Source organism: Mercenaria mercenaria, chromosome 8, assembly GCF_021730395.1.
Source record: "Mercenaria mercenaria strain notata chromosome 8, MADL_Memer_1, whole genome shotgun sequence".
NCBI lineage: Eukaryota > Metazoa > Mollusca > Bivalvia > Venerida > Veneridae > Mercenaria > Mercenaria mercenaria.
Window position 1 is genome coordinate 26,154,863 of NC_069368.1, and position 19,576 is coordinate 26,174,438.

At 35.1% G+C, this 19,576-nt stretch overlaps 1 protein-coding gene across 9 annotated transcripts in view; it reads left to right on the top strand.

Annotated features, from left to right (window-relative positions):
* The window catches only part of LOC123566729 (IQ domain-containing protein H-like), a 53,680-nt gene extending 36,960 nt beyond the window's left edge, over nt 1-16,720 (top strand). For all 9 annotated transcript variants that reach the window (XM_053549603.1, XM_045300238.2, XM_045300239.2 and 6 more), the window contains 10 exons: nt 415-590; nt 3,802-4,074; nt 4,674-4,862; nt 5,900-6,020; nt 6,826-7,100; nt 9,760-9,942; nt 10,539-10,664; nt 11,543-11,604; nt 11,970-12,078; nt 12,739-16,720. In XM_053549603.1, the coding sequence (XP_053405578.1) occupies nt 415-590; nt 3,802-4,074; nt 4,674-4,862; nt 5,900-6,020; nt 6,826-7,100; nt 9,760-9,942; nt 10,539-10,664; nt 11,543-11,604; nt 11,970-12,078; nt 12,739-12,834 (1,610 nt within the window). In that variant the 3' untranslated portion in view covers nt 12,835-16,720. The remainder of the gene's footprint in view (nt 1-414; nt 591-3,801; nt 4,075-4,673; nt 4,863-5,899; nt 6,021-6,825; nt 7,101-9,759; nt 9,943-10,538; nt 10,665-11,542; nt 11,605-11,969; nt 12,079-12,738) is intronic.
* Nucleotides 16,721-19,576: the final 2,856 nt, after the last annotated feature.

Below are 19,576 nucleotides of genomic sequence, written 5' to 3' on the forward strand. Positions count from 1 at the left end.
CCAACATAGTGGCTTTGCGACCAGCATGGATCCAGACCAGCCTGCGCATCCGCGCAGTCTGGTCAGGCTCCATGCTGTTCGCTAACAGTTTCTCTAATTCCAATAGGCTTTGAAAGTGAACAGCATGGATCCTGACCAGACTGTGCGGATGCGCAGGCTGGTCTGGATCCATGCTGGTCGCAAAGTCACTATGTTGGTTTTCTCATGGCATGGCTCATATCAGAATTTTTGATATTAGTTACTGTTTATATGATATAGAATGGAACAGTTTGGTACAATGTAAGGTGACCGCAGTTTGAGAATGATATCTGATAAACAGAATGTTCCTCATAGTCCATATTTGTAATAAACCTCTTTGTTCCTTTGTGTGTTATTTTGTTGTAAGTAATGATTTTTTTGTTCTTTATTTTTTAGATCCGAATGTTGATGTGATATTTATATCACCTGTTCCGCTAAGTGAAGAAACATTGCAGTATTATTCGAAGCTGCTGGGTTTAAAGTCTGCCATAGACTCTGGGAATGTGGAAGATCAAGGGGAGTTTAGTGATAGATATAAAATTATAGTTCCAGAGGCTATCAAGAGTTTTCCAGTAAGTACAACAAATACTGGACCAGAAGTTTTTTTTTCTGAAGTATAATACCATTCAGTACTTTATTATTCACTGCAAAGTCACCATATTGCCTGAACTGTGTCGAGGTGATTTAGAAACCAAAACAGGTAAAGATTTGCTGATAAATGCCTCTAAATAACTCTTTTTTGGTCTTTCATAAAGTATTTGCATGTTTTTTTTTGTTACAGAGATTTTTATGCCCCCCTTCGAAAAAGGAGGGGTATTATGATTGTCCGCTTATGTTAGTCGGTCGGTTCGTCTGTAGACCAGTCGGTTTCCGGATGATAACTCAAGAACCCTTGGGCCTAGGATAATGAAAGTTGATAGGGAGTTTTGGTCATGACCAGCAGATGACCCACGATTTTGAGATCAGTAGGTCAAAGATCAATGTCACAGTGACCCGGAACAGTTTAATTGTTTCCGGACAATAACTTGAGAATGCTTGGGCTTAGGATCACGAAGTTGATCATGGATAACAGATGACCCCTATTGATTTAGAGATCATTAGGTCAAAGGTCAAGGTCACAGTGACCCAGAACATTTAAACCATTTCCTGACGATAAATTGAGAATGCTTGGTCCTAGGATCACCAAACTTAAGAGTGAGGTTGATCATGACCAGCAGATGACCCTTATTGATTTTGAGGTCAGTAGATCAAAGGTTAAGGTTACAGTTAAACGGTTTCTGGATGATAACTTGAGAATGCTTGGTCCTAGGATCACCAAACTTAAGAGGGAGGTTGATCATGACTAGCAGATGACCCCTATTGATTTTGAGGTCAGAAAGTCAAAGGTCAAGGTCACAGTGACCCGGAACAGTTTAACCATTTCCGGATGATAACTTGAGAAGGCTTGAGCCTAGGATCACGAAACTTAATGGGGAAGTTGATCATGAACTGCAGATGACCTATATTGATTTTATGGTCAATAGGTCAAAGATCTAAGTCACATTGACCCGGAACAGTTAAACTTCTTTTGCCAAATAACTAGAGAATGCTTTGGTCTAAGATCACATTTGATACGGAGGTCACTTATGACTGGTAAATGACCCAATAATCATTTATTTAAGGTCAGTACATCCAGTGCACAGTGACCAAATAGTTTCTGTTCCTTGTGCAGTTACTGAATGCATCAAGTGGGGTGGGCATTTCATGTTCTACGAGTGTTATAGGTTATCCTTAAAACTTTGCATTTATCCATTGATAAGAATAAAAGTGTGTTTTTTTTTCATTAAGATGAATAGTCCTCAGGTAAGTAATCAGCAATGGTTCATTGACATATTTCTGATTTTGTTCTCTATTCTTTTGTTGCTGTTTTGTGAATAATTTTGTTAATGTGTTTTTAAATTGAACAGGTTCTTCAGAACAACATTATATATATATAATAAATTGGTTATAAAATGACAAAGTAATTCAGTCATAATTTGAGCTGCACTGTGAGAAAACCAACATAGTGCATTTGTGGCTAGCATGCGCAATCTGGTCAGGATTCATGCTGTTTGCTTTCAAAGCCAATTGCAATTAGAGAAACTGTTAATGAATAGTATGGATCCTGACCGGACTGCGCAGATGCGCAGGCTTGCCTGGATCCATGCTGGTCACAAATGCACTATGTTGGTTTTCTCATGGTGCGGCTCATTTCTGAGTCTATAAAACAGTTGGAAACTTTGTAAGGCAGACTGTATTCTTGCATCAAACCTTTGTTGATTTTTTAACAATTTTCTGACCCAATGGGATTTTGCACCAACTAATCCATTGGGATTCTGCAGAATGTTGTTACATGAAAAAAAAACATGCATTAATCCTACATTTGTCCCCCTTTGCCTGTCCATTTTAATGCAAACTACAGTAACTGTGAAACACTTGTAAAACTTTCTCAAGCATTGATGGCTCTAGAACTTAAGTGCTGACTCCAGCAATTCATGTTGTAACTGGCCATTTTGCTTATATTTTCTCTGTAACCCCCAGATAACTCGAGCATTTGGCTCATTTCCAAGGGATCAGTATTTTATTCTATATTAGGCAGTGTAGTCACTATATAGCCTTTTGGACATTTAAAAAAAAAATGATGAGAATTTGTAAGAAAGAAACTGGGAAAAAAGGAAAATTTGATTTAAAGGAAAAATATTCAATATGAACATGAAGGAATGGATGCATATTTTACGGCCAAAAATGTTTTATTAATTGTCCTTTTTTGTACAGGTGCTCAGCTCATGTTGTCTTTTTCTGTGTTAAATGACAATATTTCTATCTGCATAGACACCCACACACACACTTACGTTTTGAAAGCAGTGCAGCTATTGCACATACATATTAGATGTTCATTGGCTTTGGTCAGTATATCATGAAATGTGTATGTGATAGATTCTGTAACAGTCTGTTTCAAAGGATCATAAACATTTTGCATGCCTTGGTGGTTTGGAATTAGTGATAAATCATTTATAATTGAGCCGCACCATGAGAAAACCAACATAGTGCATTTGCGACCAGCATGGCTTCAGACCAGCCTGAGTATCCATGCAGTCTTGTCAGCATCCATGCTGTCCGCTTTCAAAGCCTCTTGCAATTAGAGAAACCGTTTGCGAAAAGCGTGGATCCAGACGCATCCGCGCAGTCTGGTCAGACCAGACTGCGCGGATGCGTAGGCTGGTCTGGATCCATGCTGGTCGCAAATGCACTTTATAATTTTGGTTTTCTCATGGTGCATCTCATATATGTGTGATCAAATTCTCTTTGTGTCTGTCAGCAGGATTAAATCCAACAAACAAAATTAAATTTAATAAAGTTTTCATGTATTTATTCTTCAGAATTTGAAATCCTTTAATTCATGACTGTCTTTTTTGAAAACTTTGAAAATTTGATTCCATTGAAATAAAACAATTTAAATTCGTAATACATGTATATGGGTGGAGCAACTCTAGCCGCTTTCATTTTCCATTTTATGAATAGCAGTGCAAATGTTTTCACTAAACAAAAGTTATGTGAAACCTTAAATGCTATCATATCGCTGTTACAAAAATATCATAAAATGTGTATAAAAACTTAAAAGATATATCGCAAAAGATTTTTTAATAAAAGATATGTCCTGAAAGGAATGACAAGTCACTTATGACCTTGTAATGCTGGACCATAGACATGTGGATTTTTGATAGTTTGAGAGTAAATCGTTAAAAATCAGTTTTCAATTTATAGACTCACAGAATGTGCCTTTCAACACTACTCAAGTACAGTCCACAAGCTTTATTTCGAGTGAAAAACCTGATCAAGGGACGAGAAGCTTACATGATGACTAATGTCCCGCATGTAGATGACCTTGACATTGCACAGTATCTCAATGTGCCAATATTTGCACCAGAACCAGAAGTAGCGCATTTATATTCGACCAAATCCGGTTGCCAGAGAATCTTTGCAAGTGCTAACGTTGAAACGCCCCCTGGTGATCATGATGTATACACAATGGGTCTGGTAAGTTAAACAAGTTTTGTTTACTGGTTTAATGGAATATAACAGTGAATTATACGTATTGATTTCACAATAAGATTATGAGATACAGTTTCACTGGTACCGAACTGCAATGAATATGGGAAATCTTCTGATGAAATGTACTTCGGTAATGACAAAAGATGAACATACTTTCAAAAAAAAGAAAGAAAAATATATGACTCTTCACATACTGTACATTTACAGTATTCTAATATAAGCATTGCGACAACATGATTTTACACAGATAAATTTTAGTTTAAACCTTAAAATAATATAGAAAGAAAATTTTGTTTATATATATGCAAATTTAAATTCACTTTTGCACACGAATACCAGATTGAGACTTTAATTCTTCTGGATTTAGGGGCTAGTTGTGAAGATACTGTTTGGTATTCACTTTATAAGATATTTTCGATCATTCTCCGAAACAAACAAACATCCATACACTAAAGGGAAGGAAAGGCATACATTTGTATTGGTAATCTGTTTCTTTACAATTGAACAGACATAATGAATTAAGATTAAGATATGACATATTTTTGTTATGGGATCTTACAAATTTTCGTAACATTTTTTTACAGTTACATGAATGCCTAGCACAGCTGATAACAGAGAATCTGAATGTGAAACGATGGTTGTTTAAACTTGATGATGAGTTTGACGGACGTGGTATAGCTTACTGCGATGTTACAGAACATCTCAAATGTTTTACGTGGGCGCAGAAAGAAGAGAAACGATACGGCGACAAATGGTCTAAAAAATGGGCTCAGGTATAGTACTGGTTAATTATGAGAACATATATTAATTTATTTACGTGCCCTCTATGGATGAGTCATCAAGGTCATAGACTTTTAAGCATTTGCTTCTTCCGTCACTGCTCTGTGTTCAAAAACTTACATGTTATGTAGGGTTTGTTTGTGTAAGAAAGCTGTCCAGCTTGCTTGGAGAAGGTTGGTGGCTCTACCGAGGTGTCTGCCTTTGTCTGAAACAATGCTCAAAAAGGCTTTTACTGGACTGTTAAAGCAGGGAAGTATAATGACCCAGCAAACATACATGAAGCCTATAAATTTAATAATCTTTATGATTTTTATATTTTTCCTGATGTTTGCCTGTGTTTTGGACCAGGCCATGATAATTATAAATCATCTTTATTAATTTGCAGGACAGTTACCTATTCCTCACAAATAATCTCCCGATGACGTACCAAAATTGCGAAATGAAAGTCCATTTTTTTTTGTTACTGCAAAATCATTTAATTTTGTGGGCATGAAATTTCACGGTTTTGGTCAAAACGGCAATTTCGTGGGAATATGTATTCATGGATTTCAACTTTTGAACATAAAATGAATGGAAATTTACTTTTATGTTGGGATTAAATTTTGTGGATTGACTCGACCACAAAATACACGAAATTAATCTTCCCACGAATATTAATGATATGACTGTATGCATACACATTGAAACATGTGTATATCTGTATTTAACCCTTAGCCTGCTGGCGGCAATTGGTTTTGCCTTTGCGACCAGTGCAGACCAAGATCAGCCTGCACATCCGTGCAGGCTGATCATGGTCTGCACTGTTCGCTATTCAGTTAGTAAATTTTCAGTGAACACCCCTTCGAATACTAAATGGTATTGCCCAAACTAATGATGGAACAGTCCATTTTAGAAATTTAGCAGGCTAAGGGTTAAATATTTTGATTCCAGCATCTGTCTTGACTTAAATGTTATATTTGCTTTTATTTCAAGAACCAGTGTGTAATGAACTCTTCTCTATATACATTATGGTACTTTGTTTGCATTTCAGGAACCAGTATTTATAAAAATCTTGGCTGAAATAGAAGACGTATTGAAGAATCACGCCTGTCCTGTCAATACGAAAGTTTACCCAACTTGGGACAAGTTTCTACAGTCTTTTCTCAGTCAGGGTAATAATTTAAATATAATAGTTTAAATTATTAGACATAAACAGTGATAAAAGCAGTTGTCATTTTATGTTAAACATTTGAAGTTCTGACATTTTATATTTTTACTACGTAGGGATTTTTTCGACATCCTGACGTGGGAAATGAAAAATATAAAATTTTAGTTATACCGAATGGACAAAGCAATATAGGTTATGTCAAATCTTATATTTAGAATTTGTTAAATTCAAAGTTTATGATTGATTACACATATGTGTAGGGCCCCCTTAGCTTGCATCACATAGTGACACTAAATACGATATGTTGACTTGTGCATATATTTAGTGTCCCTAAAATTCATTGGACTGTGTAATAAGTGAAATATTTGGACTGAAAAAAAAGTTTGAATTTTTACAGGAAAACCAAAAAAGAAATTTTTGTCAAGCCTGCTGGCAGTGAGCTTGACATAATTGTCACAATAAAAGTTTGGTGTATGTGTATGTGCGTGCATCTTGCATTCGACTGCATCCATCCAGATTTGTTTGTCCAGACCATAATTTTGACATGCATGAAGCAATCTTGTTTATATTTGGCATGAATGTTAACCTCAGTGAGACGGAGTGTCATGCGCAGCAGGATAGTAATTATGTTACAACATCAAATGTGTACATCTAAAAATTAACTACAGCACATGACCAAAATACACACAGACGTGACATCAATCCATGAAATTAAAATCCTGATAGTAGAAGTTACAAAATTCCTGTCTGCGATAAATACCCAATTTCACTAAAACCACAGAAATTTGTGATATTATTTATTTATTCAGGTGGTGTTATCGAGGCATGTCCTCCATCAGACAGTATTACAACACTGACTGTTGATATGTTGATAGAGCCCAATGGTGCTGTCAGTATTGTAAGCTGTGGCGATCAAATTCATGCTGAATCTCCGTTCTCTTGCTGGGGAGTATCCATCCCACAATCCTCGGTGGAACCAGATGTTCTGAATGTAGCATGTTATAATATTGCCGAGTCATGCAAGAGAAGAGGAATTATGGGATATTTTGCAATTGACTTTGTAACATTTATTCATCCAACTACAGTAAGTATTAATTCCCGTCACAGCAAGACTTCTGTCACTTGCTTTTATTAGCCCACCATCATGATGATGGTGGGCTATTAAAATCACTCTGCGTCCGTGGTCCGTCCGTCCGTCATTCCGTCCGTCCGTCCGTCCGTCAGTCCGTCCGTCCGTCCGTCCGTTAACAATTTCTCGTTATCGCATCTCCTCAGAAACTACTGGGGGGATTTTGACCAAACTTTGTCAGAATGATGTATTGGTACCCTAGTTGTGTCCCCCTGAAAATCAGACTGGTTCAACAATTTATGAGTGAGTTATGGCCCTTTGTTTATTTCTATAATTTATATAGATTTATATAGGGAAAAACTTTGAAAACCTTCTTGTCCAAAACCACAGAGCCTAGGGCTTTGATATTTGGTATGAAGCATCATCTAGTGGACCTCTACCAAGATGATTCAAATTATTTCTCTGGGGTCAAATATGGCCCTGCCCTGGGGGTCACATGGTTTATATAGACTTATATAGGGAAAAACTTTGAATAACCTCTTTTCCAAAACCACAGGGCCTAGGGCTTTGATATTTTGTATGTGACATCATCTAGTGGTCTTCAACTTAGATTGTTCAAATTATACCCCTAGGGTCAAATATGGCCCCGCCCTGGGGGTCATATGGTTTACATAGACTTATATAGGGAAAAACTTTGAAAATCTTCTTGTCCAAACCACAAAGCCTAGGGCTTTGATACTTGTAATGTAGCATCATCTAGTGGTTCTCTACCAAGTTTGTTCATATTATCCTCCTAGGGTTAAATATGGCCCCGCCCCGGGAGTCACATGGTTCATATAGACTTATATAGGGAAAAGCTTTTAAAATGTTCTTGTCAGTAACTACAACATTCAAACTTGGACCACATGTATATTTTTGAGTGGCAAGATGAACCTTGACATGAGTTGACCTTGATTTTGACCTAGTGACCTACTTTCACATTTCTGTAGCTACAGCCTTCAAATTTGGACCACATGCATAATTTTGTGCACTGGAAAAAACTTTGACCTTTATTTTGACCTAGTGACCTACTTCCACATTTTTGAAGGTACAGGCATCAAATTTGGACCATATGCATAGTTCCGTGTTTCAAAATGAAATTTGACATTGATTTTGACCTAGTGACCTACTTTCACATTTCTCAAGCTACAGCCTTCAAATTTGGACTACATGCATAGTTTTGTGTACCGAAAAAAACTTTGACCTTGACATTGACCTAGTGACCTGCCCTCACATTTTTGAAGGTACAGGTTCAAATTTGGACCACATGCATAGTTTCGTATTCTGAAATAAAATTTGACCTTGATTTTGACCTAGTGACCTACTTTTACATTTCTCAAGCTACAGCCTTCAAATTTGGACCACTTGCATAGTTTTGTGTACTGAAATGACCTTTGACCTTTACATTGACCTAGTGACCTACTTTCACATTTTTAAGGTACAGGCTTCAAATTTGGACCACATGCATAGTTTTGTATTCCGAAATAAAATTTGACCTTGATTTTGACCTAGTGACCTACTTTTACATTTCTCAAGCTACAGCCTTCAGATTTGGACCACATGCATAGTTTTGTGTACCGAAACAAACTTTGACCTTTACATTGACCTAGTGACCTACTTTCACATTTTTGAAGGTACAGGCTTCAAATTTGGACCACATGCATAGTTTTGTATTCCGAAGTAAAATTTGACCTGGATTTTGACCTAGTGACCTACTTTTACATTTCTCAAGCTACAGCCTTCAAATTTGGACCACTTGCATAGATTTGTGTTGTGAAATGAAATTTGACCTTGAGCTAGTCAGTAAGTCTTGAAATTTGGAACACTCAAAAATGGCACATTGGTGGGCGCCAAGATCACTCTGTGATCTCTTGTTTTGCATGCATGTTTTCATTACCCCTCCTCCCCACCACCCACCAAGGATAGATAAGGATAGGGGGGGGGGGTGCATTCCCAACTTTCATCAGGATCACTTCAGTAACCAGAGTTATTGCCCTTTTAATTGTTTTAGTTTCACACAAACACAAGGTTTTATAGCCGAAGAACTAAACGGCTTTAGAAATGCAAATTTTTAAAGATATTTACAGGTGTTTTCACCTGATTGAGTTAAATTGGTACATTTGTACTTTTTGTAATTTATGAAGAAAATTCAATAATAGAGCAGACTCAAGATTTGATTAATTCAATGACAAAAGAGGTTTCACTCTTGCTGTGAATATTTTCATGAGAATGTAAACAGAATAAATTGTTCTGTGCATCGTGTAACTGATTGGAAGTATTTAATGGAAATAAATATGTTTTGGGTCAGTACAGTGAAATACTACTTGATCCGCATGAATAGCTCAAGCACCTGCTCTCAGTTGACCATCACCTGTGGTCTGCAGCCATTTGCCTTGTATTTTCTATTTTTGGATTGCTCAAAACCACAGATAACTCAAGCTTTCTGCACATCCTTTTGTGACCTCAGGTGAACATTGCTTTTCTGTACCATGATTTGATTCCAATATGAATTCATTTAAATTAGTAGATCAAATATTGAAGCACAAAAAGAAGGTTGACCTTGCTTTACTGTAAGCATGTATTATTGAAAATAAATGAGCTATCAAAATATCATAACAAATTTTGTATCTTACAGATGGAGCAGAAGTTATGGGCATTAGACATCAGTTTACAGTACAGCGATAGTCTGGCCATGTTTTATCTCATGCAATTTGTTAGTAACGGAACGTTGAACACAAAAACACACGTGTTTGATGTACCGCCACCTAAACAGGAAGCAAAGAAACGGAGGCGAAGATTACATGGACAGGATGAAGAAGTAAGCATTTCCTGTTAGCGTTCTTCAAGTTCTTATGAAGTACCGATATTTAGAAATTATTTTTATTATTCAGATTATAGGGACTCATTCCTGTTTTTAGTAAAATTTAAAACCTCTTAAAGTTGTAGTTTTTAACAGCAATTGGTATGATCTCACTGATCTGATGTGATGAAATTCGAGTACTCTAATGAAGTAAAAAGGAAATGTTCTAAATGAAGTAAATTGTCCAAGACACTTTGAAATGATAAACATACCAAAATTTTATGTACTGTAGATTATACTGTAGCATTAAGGATGGTTTTATTTTTGCTAATTAATTATAATTCATGAATAATGCAACTTGCAAATTTGAAATATTTGTAAATATTATTCTGCATCATACCAGGGTATTATAAAATGCAAAGACTCAAGTTTGGAGAATTCTTAAAACCACAAATGAGGCTGGTTACCATGAAGTCACTAAATAAAGTCTCCTTTAACAAGTCTTCAGTATATTTTGCTGTAAAACGGGTATGCACGTACCACAAGTAGCTCAATGAAACTTATATTATGTTGAAGCACTAATTTTTAACATTTTTTTCCACTTTTTTTTTCAGCAACCTCCTAACACAAATAGGTTTGGTGTAATGAGTACACGTTTATTACATACAAACCTGTCAGTGGTGCATTACAGTGTGTTCTTCCAAATGTGCCGAGCCCACGGCATAGGATATGACATAAAGGTAAGGTAGTTAACAAGTTTTCATCCCAAACATTTGGTCCAATGAATAGCAATATTAAGATTTCATATGAGCATACTAATATATAAGAACTTATAACATACTTCACTTGACTTACCTTTTATTTTGAAGTTACTCATTGCACTATACATAGGTGTAGGAGTAGGAGCAGGAGATGGGGATCCCCTGAACTTTGAGTGTCGGAAGCAAAAAAAAATGTTCTCTCCACAAATGTTGGCCCTAAAATCTGTTGTAACGCAGAAAAAAATGTAAATAAATACTGGTCATAAAGCCTATTTAAAAGAGCACTTTAGATGTACCAGCAAGATTCAAATTTTCTACAAGAAGTAGATTACCAGTATAGTTTGACATTTTACCACTCAAAGAGCTGTTAAAAGCTGGTGAAACCTTTGAACAAAAAAATTTTCATTTATTTATCAGTGAGAGTTAGCGATATGAATTGCAGCTAAAGAGTAAGCACAATTGACAAACTAATTTTTCTTACTACATGTAATTGGTGACAAAGTATAAAATGTTTCAGAAAAAAAATGCATTTCTGCGAATTCCTTTCTTGCACCCTTGAAATGTAACTACGTCCTGTACTAGGGTCAGTGCAAAACCCTTTAGATTATCCATATGAGGTTATGGGTGAGTCTTATAAGTGTGAGCATCTTATAGGTGAAAACGGACTGTACGACTTTGTTTTCTTTGATACACAGTAAAATCTATTTAAAACCACCATTGAATAAAGACTGCAACTTTATATCTGATATGAGAGACTTCGTTAATGAATTTCGTTTTTCATTTTCCAAAGCATGGTCCATATAGACAGGTTTGACTGTACATGTATATAAGACGAATGTGTTTTGTTGTGTTTTCAGGAGAAACAAGGAACAGTATTCATGTTAATAGACAGTTTTAATAGAGAAAAATTAGGCATGTTGTAAGTATCCATTCAAATCAGCATATTGTCACATCATTAATACTTGTAGGGGACTGATTTTCAAGGACTTTACGATCGAGTTATTGAACAGAGAAATAAACCTTTCCTGTTATCTTATTTTGCGAAAAGTCAAATACGTGGATTAAGGTCCCAACAAAAAAAACACTTTTTTTTATAACCGCAAGAGTGAAATTAAATTATTTCATAGCATGAAATTTGTATATTAGATTACAAAAAACTTTAACACATTTAGACAAAAATCTGGAGACATGTCTCTTTAATGCATTGGGGATAATAAATAATTGATAATGGAACCATCTACATATTCAAGTCCTAACGAATTGGTACTTTTCTTGCTATTTCAGAGCAATAGGTGAGACTTTGCAAGGTGCCTTAGCAAGTTTTGCCCGAAACATGTCTGTAATCCATCAAGAAATTTCAGCACCAAATATGCAAGGGGACACAAACTTCAGTGTGAGTACAAATTATTGGTAATACACTGTAAGATGTAATAATGTTGTTTATTTTTGCTCCAGTCCAGAGCCTCATTGGTCTTCTACTGTATTCTTTACCTGTATTTATCAGTGCTTTACTTTAAGTTTCAAAATATTCTGCGAATTGTAATTCAGTAAAATTATTTAAACTAATTGATAAATTTTAAGGATATATTTTTAGTTATTTTTTTTTATTGGTCTAAATACAGTCACATGATAATGATAAACATCTTACTGACTCATGGACAGAACAAAATTTTCAGATTTGCCAGGGTATGAATCAGCAGTGATCTCATAATGTTGTAATGATTTGTGGGCGGAGCCAAATACTCAAATTGAACTGTGCAAGAAGTTGGATTAAATAACAAAGCAATCATTGCCTTTTTGATTTTGTCAATTTGCAAATTTATTGTCCTGGAAAAATGCTATGCCCTCAGTTGCCATCATTTTACCCAGGTTGATAGATCAACATATTGACCTGGTTTTTTTTAAGAGTACATCTATTTACTGATACAACTTAGCCATTGCAGTTACTCGGGAGCTGTATCACAAAAAGTGTCAGTAAAATCAGTAAAAATTTACGAAAATATTTTTTATACACAATATTTGATTCTTTAGAATTATTTTGTTTCTTTTACAGCGTGCAATATCGGATATTGAGGGAATCTTGGGAACGACGATACAAAATGCAGACGAGGCAGATGAAGAAACGGAGGGGTCAAATGAATCAAAATAGAATTTACATAATTCCATTATTATATAGACTTGATGCATTTATCGCCATGATTTTGTCACAAAAGATTTATACTTTCCAGTCACATGTAGATAGAAATTTCGTAGGCCAAGTAATATTGATCAAATACTGATGATTGTGTAATATTATTGTATATATACGTGTAAAAGAAAAAATAGAATAATTGTATATATTTCAAAATGAAGTCTTTTTGTTACTGCTTTTTGCAAATAATTAAGACTTTAAAGGTCTTATCATTTTTTTATTTTTTTTGTAAAAATGGATATGATTGTAAAGTTGCATTTTAAATGTCTTCCTTTTTAAGGAGGTTGCAATTGTTAGATATTTAATAACTGTGAAACTGTGCTCGAGTTGGTTTAAAGTTAAATTATGCCCATAAATCATCATTTCGAAAAAATAGAAAAATGACTACACACTATCTAAATCACCACCTTAAAGTTTTTTTTTTTTTACATTAATTGTAATAACTCAAGGAATTGTTTATATGAACTAAATGATTAAAAACGCTTTTAGTCTGCAGATCTAAAATTAGCATCTTTCGGTATTCATTGATGTAGAGTCCAGCCATTTTTGGCTACAGAGTTTTGAAAATTGCATTTTTGAAACCATTTGTTGTCAGTTCATCATTCTATGGCCATTACATTTACATTGATAAATAACTTTTCTAGTAATTGTAAAACATTGTAGAATTGTTGGAAAACTGCTGCTACAGTATATATGAATCGAACAGTTATACATGTATATAAAGGATATGAAAGTGTTAGTAATCTCATTGTTAGAGTATTCTTTGAAAGCTTACCCAGCAAACATTTCATATTGGTCCGATGTCGGTCAGATACAGATTTCAAAATTGGCCCAGAGTCAGTTTTTGGTGTCAGGCCAACATCAGATTTGCAACATGGCTCAAGATCAGGCTAATGTCAGTGAGTTTTACTTAACCGAGTCAAATTTCATAAATTCACATACTGTGAAAACATTTAATTATGTTGGTATTGAATTTTGCAGTTTAAGCAAAAATGGCTATTTCGTTGTGGCTTAAGTTCGAGGAGGCATAACATGTATGAATTTTCTGTGTTCATTAGGCTTTAATTTTGCAGATAGACACAATCGCGAAATCTGCAAAAATTAGTCTCTCACTAAAATAAATGATTTTACAGTAATGTAGATTATGACATTTCTGGTGGTTCAAATAAAAACATAAACATTGAAATTGCCATGCAGATCAATAACTGAGCCATTTGACCCCATGTGGTAATGCTTGCTGGGTATATCTTTTGCTCAAGGGGCATGCCTCCAGATGTATATCAGAATGTCAAATTTTTCAAAATTTATCTACAAATAATTTTAAGTCAAAACTTTGTTTGATCTATTGGTATAACCTGTAAAGAACACCTAAATGACAGCTTTAAATGTCCTGTTTTTAGCTCGACTATTCGAAGAATAGTCTAGCTATTCTACTCACCCTGGTGTCGGCGTCGGCGTTGGCGTCACACCTTGGTTAAGTTTTTGCATGCAAGTACATACAGCTATCATTTAAAGGCATATAGCTTTGAAACTTATTTATTCTTTTTCTAGGTCAATTACCAACCTCACTGGGTCAAGTTCCATAACTCTAACATGTATTTTGAGCAAATTATGCCCCCTTTTGGACTTAGAAAATTTTGGTTAAAGTTTTAAATGCAAGTTACTATCTCCAAAACTAATGCAGATATTGAATTGAAACTTCACATGTGTCTTCGGGGTTATAAAACTAGTTGATAGCACCAAGTCCCATAACTCTGACCTTCATTTTGGCCAAATTATGCCCCCTTTTGGACTTAGAAAATTCTGGTTGAAGTTTTGCGTGCAAGTACATACAGCTATTACTAAAAGGCATATAGATTTGAAACTTATTTTTTCTTTTTCTAGATCAATTACCTACCTCACTAGGTCAAGTCCCATAAGTCTGACATGTATTTTGGGCAAATTATGCCCCCTTTTGGACTTAGAAAATCCTGGTTAAAGTTTAACATGTAAGTTACTATCTCCAAAACTAATACAGATATTAAATTGAAACTTCACTTGTGTCTTCGGGGTTATAAAACTAGTTGATAGAATCAAGTCCCATAACTCTGACATGTATTTTGGGCAAATTATGCCCCCTTTTGGACTTAGAAAATTCTGGTTAAAGTTTTGCGTGCAAGTACATACAGCTATTACCAAAAGGCATATAGCTTTGAATCTTATTTATTCCTTTTCTAGGTCAATAACCAGCCTCACTAGGTAAAGTTCCATAACTCTTAACATGTATTTTGAACAAATTATGCCCCCTTTTGGACTTAGAAAATTCTGGTTAAAGTTTACATGCAAGTTACTATCTCCAAAACTAATGCAGATATTGAATTGAAACCTAACATGTTTCTTCGGGGTTATAAAACTAGTTGATAGCATCAAGTCCCATAACTCTGATATGTATTTTGGTCAAATTATGTCCCCTTTCAAACTTAAAACTCTTTTGATATTTAACATTTTGGGTAATAATTTCCTGCTTCTGTGACAATATTTCGAATAGTCGAGCTTGGCTGTCTTACGGACAGCTCTTGTTACTGTTTATCTAAGACAGTGGATTTTCTTTTTCTTCATATTTTGCAGGTTATGTGGGTGCTTTTATGAATAAATGAGTAAAGACTGCCAAGAACTTTATTAATGAAGATATAAACATTTATGTACAGTTACTAGCAAATGACCATACATCCTAATTTAAAACAAATCTAGAGTTGTGCCCCTTTAGAAGAAGAAAAGAATGTATATTTTTGTTACAAGTGATATATTACTAAACTGTGATAATTATGTTTTGTTATATTTATTTTGGAGTACAAAACCGTCTGAAGTTGGTTTTCTGTACAAGTATTTTTTTCCTTTTTTATTTTGTTTGGTTTCGAGTCAAACCGGTGCAAGAAGACGCAAGTTTTCACCCTGTAGGTCCACAAACCTTTGATATGCCAGCATAAAAGTTTCATCAGAATTTCTGACCTCATGTTGTATTGAATCAACAGTGTTAACCAGAAAGTGATTCGTGAGTCAGCAGCTGTAATCATTTGTTCACAGTTAGTCTGGGTTGTTTTTAAAAGGTTTTAAGTATTATATTGACCAGGGTATGTATTTGTCAGTGGCATGAAATTTTGACCAAGACATACAAGTATTAGATATTCAGTTTACTCAAATTGATTTCATTATATATGTTCAACTCTACACATTTTTGTAGTTTACGTTTCATAATTTACTTCACAAACCTTAAGGTCAATTATCACTTGCAGGTAATATTACTCTCAAGCAATAATGGTGTAAAAGAAATCTTGGCTTCACTGGGCATGGTGTGAGGCTGCATGAAATTATTAATGTTATATTCAACTTCCTTTGATAAAAGATGACACTCATGCAAGATTTGTGGGCCAACATCTGAGGGCCAATTTCTTGCAAGTTCTTAAACTGCTGGAGGCTTGAAAGTTGTTCTAGGAACAGTATTATTATTTTAACTAGTACATGTGATATTTTTATATATGTTAAAAAATATGTATATCTACATTTTGTATTTCAAGCCATACTTCATGTTTTCTGTATGCTGAACACTTGTTATACATACATTATATTGTGATATCAAAGTAACTTTATTTATTTATCGGCTTTGGGGACTGTTTCAGCCACAAGAAAACTGAATTTTGGTTCTATTTCTTAATTTGTAGTTTGACACAATTTGTCAATTGTGTTTTATGAAGAACAAGTCTATCTGATATGTATTAAATAGTGCATTTTATCAACGTTACAAACCTGCTATTTTATGGAGAAATATTAAATGTTGACAGTGCAAAAATAAAGATGAAAAGCATTATTTGTTTAAAATTTATCTTTTCTTCAGAAGATGAAACTTTTAAAGTTAAGGTATTGTATAATACACATTAAATGGCAACAAAATATATATGAGCTGCACCATGAGAAAACCAACAGTGGCTTTGCGACCAGCATGGATCCAGACCAGCCTGCGCATCCGGGCAGTCTGGTCAGGATCCATGCTATTTGCTAACAGTTTCTCTAATTGCAATAGGCTTTGAAAGCGGATGCGCAGGCTGGCCTGAATCCATGCTGTTCGCAAATGCACTATGTTGGTTTTCCCATGGCACGGCTCATATAGGATTGAGGGCTTCACTGAAGGAGCCTTTGCGATGAGTTCAGACCAAGATCAGCCTGCACATCTGTGCAGTCTGATCATGATCTGCACTGTTCGCTATTCATTCAGTATATTTTTGGAAAGTACCACAGTTTAACAGTTAATGGTACTGTCCAAACTGAAAGATTGACAAGTTCATTATAGAAATTTAGCAGGGTAAGGTTTAATAAGTTTCTTAACTTTTGGTTTTTAGCACGGCTTACTGCATTCCAATAACTGAGTATAGTTCAACGGCTTACTGCATTCCAGTAACTGAGTATTGTTCAACGGCTTACTGCATTCCAATAACTGAGTATTGTTCAACGGCTTACTGCATTCCAGTAACTGAGTATTGCTCAACGGCTTACTGCATTCCAATAACTGAGTATTTTTTATGCTTCGGGTGATTGGCATGATTAACAAGATTCCATCCCGTACAAATTTGTCACTGTTAGCATACTATTTATAGCAAGGTATATATGGTGAAAAATTGGTAGTCCTGGATCCACTGAAACACCACTTGCTGACTGCTGGTAACTGTCTTAAAACTCAGTCGAGTTGAGAGACAAACATTTATGCATAGATTAATCAGTTAAAAATCCTGATTAACATCAGATTTATCAATTCTGTTCAAAATAAGATGTGAAAGCTGACTTCTTCATTGATGGGCAATAGCATAATTTCATTGATACTGACCGCCTTGGTAGCCTAGTGGTAGAGCGTCTGCTTCGATTGCGGGAGGGCGTAGGTTTGATCCCTGGCCGCGTCGTACCAAAGACATAAAAAATGGTACTAGTAGCTTCCTCGCTTGGCACTCAGCATTAAGAGGATAGTACTAGGACTGGTCAGCACGGTGTCAGTATAATGTGACTGGGTGGGGTATCATGTCGTGTGTCTACGGCGTGATATTCCAGTGAGGCAGCACTATAAAGTTGGGCATTGTGCTCACTGCTACAAGGAGACACCGTCGTTCATATGACTGAAAAATTGTTGAGAAAGGTGTTAAACACGAACACACACAACACACATACATTCATTGATACCGAACAAAATACCAACTTGAAGGAATGATCAATAATTATTGTCACATTTCTGTCTAAATAGAAATTGTTTTAAATGCATATTAATAGTAGCAAAATATATTTGGGTCATTGTTAAGATTTGTTGTGATAAAAACAAGAGCTGTCACAGGAGACGGCTCACTCGACTATTTTGATGCTGGATAGTGAATCTGGGCATATTTGATGAAGCTGGAGGTGTCACTGGAGTGTTTAATGACTCAAATGGGGAAGAAGATATTAGAAAATAGCTCGAGTCTGTGTAAAAGTATTAAGTAATAAGAGAGATAAGGGTCAAGTTTATCAAAACATTAAATAAGCTGAATTCTAAGCAAAAAGGGGGCATAATTCATGAAATATTGGTGCAAGAGTGATGCACCTTGTGTCGTGCTGAATTAAATCCATTTTGTAATAACTTAAGATATAATGAAAATGCATCAAAATTAACCTTTAATTCTAAGTTAAAGGGGGCATAATTCATGAAAAATTGGTGCCAGAGTTATCGACCTTGTGTCATATGATCTGGGTGTTAAGGGGGAACAACTATTTTAAGTTTGAATCCAATCCATTCAGTAACAACTGAGATATAGTGAAAGTGCATCAAATTTAAGTAAAAGGGGGATATTTCATGACTTACTGATGCAAGAGTTATGGCCCTTGTGTCATATGATAAGAGTGATGATGTTGAACAACTATTTTAAGTTTGAATCAAATCCATTTAGTAGTAACGGAGATAGAGCGAAAAGTGCATCAAAACTTAAACCCGAAAAAGGGGAGATAATTCATTAAATATTCGTACCAGAGTTATGGACCTTCTGTCATATGATGTGGGAGATGATGTGAAAGAACTACTTTCAGTTTGAATGAACTCCATTTAGTAATACCCGAGATAAAGTGAAAGTGCACCGAAATTGTAACTGGAAATTCTAAGTAAAAAGGGGGGATGATTCATGAAATACTGGTGCAAGAGTTATGGCCCTTGTGTCATTTGATGTGAGTGATGATGTTGAACAACTATTTCAAGTCTGAATCAAATCCATTTAGTAATAACTGAAATAAAGTGAAAGTGCACCAAAACTTTAACCTGAAATTCTAAGTAAAAAGGGATAATTCATGATAATCCAGGTGTAAGATGCCAAACTGTGAAACAAAAAGAAAAATTTGCTCATATCCTTTTGGATATTTCTTGTGAAAAAAACTACAGAATCAGTGATGTTTCTAGAATTTAAGTAACTACTGTTTATTGCACTGTTCTCTGAAACATCATAATACTTTTTCAGTAGAATTTGTATACTCTTCTTTCAAAAGTGGTCTGAGTTGTATATTTGTTTTTTCTTTTTCGTAGGTTTAGTACCAAACTTCTTCTCAGAAGGACTTTTATAAACTTCCCTTTTCAGTAGGACTGGTACAAACTTCTTTTCAGTAGGACTTGTATAAACGTTTCTTTACTGTCAAATATTGAACAAAGATAAAAAGACAGGAA